Source organism: Drosophila teissieri, chromosome 2R (assembly GCF_016746235.2).
Source record: "Drosophila teissieri strain GT53w chromosome 2R, Prin_Dtei_1.1, whole genome shotgun sequence".
In the NCBI taxonomy this organism is placed as follows: Eukaryota; Metazoa; Arthropoda; class Insecta; order Diptera; family Drosophilidae; genus Drosophila; species Drosophila teissieri.
Genome location: NC_053030.1, coordinates 18,005,998 through 18,013,385, shown reverse-complemented (window position 1 = coordinate 18,013,385; position 7,388 = coordinate 18,005,998). Strand labels below are relative to the sequence as shown.

Below are 7,388 nucleotides of genomic sequence, written 5' to 3'. Positions count from 1 at the left end.
AGTCAGGACACCTTTCCACTACCAACTCACTACCCTATCCTTGTCCTCCAGCTAACGAGCTTAACTTTTAGCAGCAAGTGCCTGCTTAGTTTTTACGGCTGAGAGTAAGTAGCCGGTTAGTTAGCTGCTTTTAGTTGAGTTTAATTCTCGCAGGCGGAATAAAATACATTTTAAGCAGATGAAGCAGAAGCAAAAAGTATGCAAAGTATGAATACTTGTAGTCCAAGTTACCCTCGACTAACACAGCTGTCATTTTGAACAAAAATTCAGTATTCTCGATTTTAGCTCAACATTTAGACACAAACTTTGAAAAAATAAAGCAAAAAAATATCACAAAATTTCGGTTTTAAATTTTTAATCGTGGGAACTTAGTACAGCAGTCGCAATGAAGTTCTATCCGGATGCAGATGTGTGGTTCTGTGTGGACAAGCCCAGCTGCCTGAACAGCTACCAGAAGTATCCACCCAACCACAGCTGGAAGATCCGGGATCAGACGACCTCGCGGAACATGTACTATTGGCGCGACATTGAGGGCGTGAAGAAGACGGAGATCAAGCTCAAGGATCTGTACTTCACCAACTGGCCCAAGAGCCGCATCCGTCCACAGGCCTGCCTGGGATTGCTCTATGCCACCGGCAACCGCTTCATCCGACTGACCAAGGCACCGCCGTCGGGCTTCAAGTGCGCTCCACTGCCGGTCAATCTGGCCACCGCCCGCATTGTCAAGGGTAAGATGATTTTGCTAAAACATCAATCATTGTACTAAACACCCTTTATTTAATTCCTGCAGTTCTGCTACGCAAGAAGGCGAAGCGCGAAAAACTGGCAGCCAAGAAGGCTAAGAAGGAGGCGAAGAAGGCCAAGAAGGCGGCTAAAAAGAGCAAAGGAAAGGGCGGCAAGAACGATCTCAAGCCGAAGGTCATTCGAACCTATGAAGACGCCGAAAAAGCTTAAGCTTAACTTATTGTATTTAAATACCCGTGTATTTAAGTGAATTTGGATTAGTTTTAAAAATGTTTTAATTTACAAATCCTTTATTATCTCTTGCCCTCATTTAAGTGGCTAAGGGGCTACCCTTGAATCTGCCACATTTTAACTGGGTGCACATCCTTTAGTTAACTCTACGGATTGGGAAATTCTTAACCCCCCCGCCCTACCCCCGGATACGCCCTTCATTTCACAGGAACCCCTTGGGCTGCCCTCGCTCGACTGATTGCCTGCATTTAATCAAATTAATTAATGGCACATTTCACATTCATCATTTGCCCGGTTGCATATTTTCCCATTCTTCGATGCAGCAAAAAGCCAGTGCGCCGCTTCGGGCTTCTCTGGCTGCAGCCACGCCCACATTTTCCCATTTTCCCGCCCTTCGCTCGCGATTGAGATTGAAATTGCACGGCAGTCGCCGCTTTTCACACACACACCACACCACACCGCTTTTTGTTGCGAATTTTGTTGTGTTCGGTGGCATTCTTTTTTGTTTTCCCTTTTTTTTTGTTTTTGGCACAAATCAACGAACTGCAAAATTCAATTGAAAATCGCTGAATGCAAGTTAATCAGTTCGCTTGGCTACGCTAATTATGTGGCCAATATATGCGAGTATGTATGTGTGCAGAGGTGGGTGGTCTGATATATTTACAAATATTCTCGGCTGGGAGGAGCGTGTGTGCGGATATCTGGGTAGCGTAACCAAATTATTCGGTTGTCGAATGGTCTGCAATTTAAATGGGAGCAAATTGATGGCACTGGTTGTCCCTGCAAATTGATAAACAAACAATAAATTGAACATCGAACCGAGGTTGTAAAAACCCTCTGTTGAAGTATATTCCAAGCGAATTCCGTGCATTGATAAATTGGGCATGCAGTCAGAATTGTACCTTTGCAAATATATCTACTAGGATGGATAACACATCTAAATCTGAGTGTTACGATTTATCGATACATTCAGCGCTCTTTGTTAGCAAACAGGGCAATTTGTTATTCAGTTTAAATTATTAGAAACCATTTATTGGCCATTAATTTGTTTCCAATCATTGCCGCCATGAATCATGAAACAGTTTGGAAATATTTATATAAATCTTAGTAAACCCCGCTTAATTTATCTCCAAACATTTCTGTACAAACACAAGCTCTGCAAAGTAAATGTATATATTTAAGAAATAAAGTAGCAACACAAACATGGAGAAGAGCACACAGAAGATCAATAATGAGGACCGGCAGAATTTCGTGGCCACTCGCATGAGTATGCCGCTTTTCATGGCATCCCGTAAGATGGATTTTAAAATACAACCAAATCGAATTCATTAATAAACTAATAAATTTAGGTAATCGTATTAAAAAGGAAAATTTGCCGCGACTGGAGAAGCAATTTAAGTTGGCTGGCCAGCATTACAATGTGGCTTGCCAGAAGGGTAAGTCTTCTAGCAGTTGCAAAAGGTGCTGAAAATGAATCCTTTTCGCAGAAAACCGACGAGAGGCCTTCAGCAAGGCCACCTTTGATCACTACCGCCACATAACGGGCTTCGACAAGACGCCAAAGAATCCGTATCCGGAACGGCGACCGCTCCACATCGATCGCACCATGACCAAGTGGAGGGGCTGGCAACTGCCCCCCAATCATTACGGAGTGCCCCCGGAACCGTACCTCCGACTGAAGGGCACCAAGGGCTCCGTCTTCGCCAAGCCGCACACGAACCACAGTCGAGTGTCCATCAAGCCACCGCCATACCACTTCTACGAACTTCCGGCGGAGATTGAGAGGCTCTTCAAGCGCCCCAACTTGCAAAAGGGCATCTTTCTTTCAAGTAAGTTTAGTAACTATAAATTATTGTTAGACTTGTATTAATATAAACACCCATCCAGATGCCCGCGATCGTCGACCCACTACGCACGCGATGATCTCCAATCTGTCCGGCTGTTGGCGCAATCCCAAGGATGCCGGTCCCTGCGACACCCATACAAACGTCTTTGAGCTGGCCGCAAATGCCGTTCCCGTCACCAAGGCACCACGCCCCAATCCGCACCTGTTCCTGCGCCTCTCCTGCGTGCCCACCAAGCCCAGTCGCCTGATCCGGCGCCACATCAGCATGGAGCCGGCGCCGGGTCGTTACTGCACCAGCTATCCGAACGTGTGTCCTTGTCCGGCGGGCAAGACCAGTGTGCCGCAGCTGCAGCTGATGATCGATGACCAGAAGCGCTTGAAGTTCCGGCGCCAGCCGTTTGAGAGGATCAGCCGAAAGCGACTCTGTGAGCCGGATTGGCGCCACGTCGAGGGACAGGGCCACCGGCATCTCTTCCAGATGGGGCGCAAGGATAGGCCAAAGCCCACCAAGAAACCCACTTCCTCCAAAAAGCAGGGCAAGCCCATTACCATGTATGCCGATTCCAAGTACATAAACATGCTCAGCCAGCCGCAGCGACATCCCATCTCCATACGGACGTATCCGGTGCCTCCGTACGTGCCCAAGATCACCTACAATTGTGCGGCGAAGCGTGTGATCCGTAAGCAGTTGAAGAACAACAAGAAGATCGCGTTCAATAGTGGCCAGGAGCGGTGGAAGGATGGCGAACGACCGATGCAGCTGACCGCCCGCCAACTGGAGGCCATCAAGCAGAAGCTGCCGCCGGAGCGGCGACTGATGGACTACCCCATTGAGCTGCCCGAGGTGATGCCCAGTCGTCTCACCCAGGTGCCCGACCACCAGAGGGTCACCTATATGCCCAAGTTGCGCAAGCGCCTGTTCAAGTTCCTGCCGATTCCCGGTGCCCGGGTCTTGGTCACCGACAGCGACATACGGCCGGACATTGTCTTCGATCCGGAGCACCCAACCGGACTGTACAGGCGTAAGATCGACGAGACCACGTTCTACAAGGACTCCGTGCTGCGGGCGATGGAGAACCAGGAGGAATTAGATGCCAGCGGCTTGAACGACTCGCCATCGCAGTCGCAATTGGAGTCGCCGCATCAGTCCATAAGTCGGAACACTGATGCGGCTGTGAATCCCACGGAACGCGCTTCCCAGCTATCGGTTCATGAATAAAGTGGCCAAAGGGGCTCTCTGCTCCACGTTTGTTCCAGTTTCGAATCCTTTGCGTTTGTGATTTATGATCCACGCCCCAGTGAATTCACGTGGCCACATGGCAGCTAAGGCAAGAACCAAGTGATGGCCGAAGGAAAATAAGCTGAAAAGCCCTAAATAAAGATGGGAAAATTATTCACTCGGAAAATCTGGTTTCGTTTTTAATTGCAAATACATGTAGTGATGACGGCAGTTGTTAGATGTAAATTATTACGTTGCCAATTAGGTTTCTTTCTAAATGATTGGCTATTGTATAAAGAATTTATATAGTTGTATATTTAAGCAATATAAAATATAGGCGATTTTTTTTAAACTTTTATTAATTGTGAAATGTTATTTAGAAAATGTAGCTATTTGGTTTTTCAGCTCATCAGCACTGGCAATAGACTGGGCGACTAGAGTTTCCTCGCCCTTCCGGCTGCTGGAACCATAAAACAGGCCAAAGTAACTTTCGGCCATAAAATAAATAACTTTTTTAACTGTCCATCTCTGCGCACTTCCCCGGAACCCGTGCCCCCGTAACCCCGTACCCACCACTCCATCGCCACACACATGAAGACAAAAAGGTCAAAACGAAATAATTAAGTTTTGCAAACGTTTTGCGGGTAACTCGGAACCGGGGTCTCCGGGTTGATGGAGCCGGAGTCGGAGTCGGAGCCGGAGAAGGAGCAGGAGAAGGAGTAGGAGAAGTGGAGCCGGATCCGGGTGTTCGCTACGTGTGCCCGCTGCACGTGGCCATTAAAATGCTCGTATTATATCTCTCCTTGCTTAGATTGTAAAACATAATCTGTTATCAATTATTTTAGCTTCGTGGCCCGACTAGCTGGATGTGGATGTGGATGTGGATGTGGATGTGGATGTGGATATGTATGTGGATGTGGATGAGCCAGAAAATGGGTCGGGGCCAAAAACTTGCAAAGCGCTCGCATTGCATTTTGATTCGGGGAGCAAAAGTTGCCAGACCCCACACACACACACTGGCACATATCTGTGTATTTATGACTTGGTTAACAATTCTGGCTGGTAAGCAATTTTCCTTCTCTCAGTGCTCAGTGCCATAAAAATGGGCAGCAAATCGATTATCGAATTGAGCAATTGCAACTGGGCCTAATTGAGTTCCACGACGAGTGAAAGAGTGAAGAAAGTCCAGCCAAGTCAGCAGTTGAAAGTTCTTTGATTTATTTTCTTTTTAGCTTTTTGAGTGCGAATGAAAATGAAATGGGCGATGAAAAAGACTTCACATCAGCCTATTCATTTTAACACTTTGGCTATCAGTCACAGAGCAATTTTCTACGTTCTAGCTACTTAAAAAATCAAAGAAATTCCCACCAAAATTAGCCGTCTTAGGCGGTAAACGAAATTAACGCAAATGAAATGGGTCTGAAACGCTTTGTATCCTCGTTGATTCGCAAGTCACCGATCAGTCCATCGGAGCCTGGGAAATTGGCTGCTGGCTGCCCGGCCGTGTTCGCCCAAGACGGCATGTGGAGTGCCAAGTTCAATAGTGCCAAGTCCAATCCCAATCCCAATTCCAATCCCAATCTGGAGAAGATTAACGGGCAGGCGATCAAGCAAGAGGCACCCTCAATTCGACTCCCACGCAAACGTTCTTGGCTACAGAGGCGCACAATTCCCTCGTAGTCCTCGCGTGGTAAAAATCCCCAGAAATGCTAAATCTGTAATCGCAACTCCCCCTCCCCTCCCCCCGTCGACGTTTTGCAGTTTGGCGTTCTGGTGTGCAAAGTAAATGATTTATTACTTCAATTACTTGATTTTCACTAATTTGCTGGGATGTTATGAGCCTAGTTGCAAAACAAATTTTAGTGATTAAAGAGAAATTTCGGAAAAATATGTTGCAGCAAATTGATTAAACTTTAGAAGGGCAATATCTTGCGAGCTCAAACCAACCGTGTAAATAAGATTTCTCTCCATAAAATCGCTGCACTTGCCACTCCCTTTTCGGATGCGACTCAATGCAACTTTTGTTTACCAGCTGCTGATTAACAATGGCAGCTGCAGAAGCTGCAGAAACCTTGACTATATGGGCATGTCCGGGTTCCGAGTTTCCCCTTCCACACACACAAAAAATTATTATGGTTAATGCTCGTGCCATTGTCGAGTTGCCCGCTTCCCCCTTCCCCCACCGACTTCTTGGCTTGTTGTGCAAATATTTTACACGACACACGAGCGGCACAAAGCCAAAGCGCACAAGTAAAAGTAAATTATAAGTAAAGGCAACAATGGCAGCGGCAACAGCAGCAACAGCAGGAGTTGCCAGTTGCAACAATGATGCACTGCCACGTTGAAACGCAACTGATTGTGCGCGAAAAGTTTTTTGTTGATGCCACGCGCTGGAAAAAATACAAAAAAGGGGGGAAAATGAAGATGGGGGGAGCAAGCGCAAACGTAAAAAACACAACGCCCGGTTTTCGGTTAACATGACTTATTATTATGGGGGCAAAAGTGGGTGTGGCAGTGCGGAGACTCAGGACTCAGGTCTCAGGACTCCGACTTGCCAACTAGTTCAAGATGAAGTCCTGGCGGAAATGGATCACAGCGAATGCCACGAAAATAAAGACTTTGCGGCTTCTCCCTTTGTCATGCCACCCACAACGGCAAACTAATATGCGAATGAGATACCCTCGGATGTGAAGTGAAGGTGGATGGTAACGAAGTGGTTTTTATGCCAGGTAATCATGAAAAGTATAGCTAATAAAGGAGTTACTTGGGAAACCCCTTCAATTAAAGCCTATTAATTCGCTGATAGAGGTAACTATGATTTGTACTGAATGAGTGCAGAGGGTATCAATAAATTGGGCATCCCCACTCCATTTCCTGTCTTGTTCGGTGTCTCACTTTTGTGTGTGTGTCGGCCAAACAAATGAGCCACGACTCTGGCAGTCTTTCTTCGCAGCCCCTTGCCCCTTGCCCTTTCCCCTTTCTCCACTCACCACCAGCGGCTTTCTTCTCTGTCGCGCTCCGCATGGTGCAAAGTCTGCATTAGTCTATGCAAGTTGGTGGGGAGGGGTCGCGTCTTTGGGGCTCTTTCTTGCATTCGTTGTCGGCGCTTTTTGTTTTTCAGCTGGCTTTTGTTTGGCTCCTTGTTGCAGATTTCTTTCCATTCCACGCTCGGTGGTACGAAGTGGGTCATAGGGTCGTGGCGTGTGCAAATTGCAGCTGTCAGCGGGGGCGTGTTTCCTTTTTCCTTTTTTTTGTGTTGGGTGGCACTGGGCTGGCGTATCCTTGCGGTTGCGCTCGCTGTGCGTGCGTCGTCATGTCGACTTTACATTTTCAAATAATTTCTGATTA

The 7,388-nt window shown here is 47.1% G+C and overlaps 3 protein-coding genes across 3 annotated transcripts; all 3 read left to right on the top strand.

Moving 5' to 3' along the window:
* The first annotated feature begins 264 nt into the window (after positions 1 to 264).
* Positions 265 to 1,030, top strand: LOC122612989. The gene is made up of 2 exons (XM_043786929.1): positions 265 to 728; positions 791 to 1,030. The coding sequence occupies exons 1-2, from the start codon at positions 386 to 388 to the stop codon at positions 952 to 954; spliced, it is 507 nt and encodes a 168-aa protein (XP_043642864.1). The 5' UTR covers positions 265 to 385; the 3' UTR covers positions 955 to 1,030.
* Positions 1,031 to 2,096: 1,066 nt separating this feature from the next.
* Positions 2,097 to 4,227, top strand: LOC122612988. The gene is made up of 4 exons (XM_043786928.1): positions 2,097 to 2,266; positions 2,325 to 2,411; positions 2,463 to 2,804; positions 2,863 to 4,227. The coding sequence occupies exons 1-4, from the start codon at positions 2,179 to 2,181 to the stop codon at positions 4,038 to 4,040; spliced, it is 1,695 nt and encodes a 564-aa protein (XP_043642863.1). The 5' UTR covers positions 2,097 to 2,178; the 3' UTR covers positions 4,041 to 4,227.
* Positions 4,228 to 5,316: 1,089 nt separating this feature from the next.
* Positions 5,317 to 5,843, top strand: LOC122614274. The gene has a single exon (XM_043788813.1). The coding sequence runs from the start codon at positions 5,454 to 5,456 to the stop codon at positions 5,718 to 5,720; it is 267 nt and encodes an 88-aa protein (XP_043644748.1). The 5' UTR covers positions 5,317 to 5,453; the 3' UTR covers positions 5,721 to 5,843.
* The last annotated feature ends 1,545 nt before the right edge of the window (positions 5,844 to 7,388 follow it).

Excerpts from the sequence above, each read along its gene's own strand:
- LOC122612989 (XM_043786929.1), top strand. The coding sequence starts at position 386 with ATGAAGTTCTATCCGGATGCAGATGTGTGGTTCTGTGTGGACAAGCCC. Across the intron at positions 729-790 it reads CACCGCCCGCATTGTCAAGG|TTCTGCTACGCAAGAAGGCG; the intron begins GTAAGATGATTT and ends TAATTCCTGCAG.
- LOC122612988 (XM_043786928.1), top strand. The coding sequence starts at position 2,179 with ATGGAGAAGAGCACACAGAAGATCAATAATGAGGACCGGCAGAATTTC. Across the intron at positions 2,267-2,324 it reads GCCGCTTTTCATGGCATCCC|GTAATCGTATTAAAAAGGAA; the intron begins GTAAGATGGATT and ends TAATAAATTTAG. Across the intron at positions 2,412-2,462 it reads CAATGTGGCTTGCCAGAAGG|AAAACCGACGAGAGGCCTTC; the intron begins GTAAGTCTTCTA and ends TCCTTTTCGCAG.
- LOC122614274 (XM_043788813.1), top strand. The coding sequence starts at position 5,454 with ATGGGTCTGAAACGCTTTGTATCCTCGTTGATTCGCAAGTCACCGATC.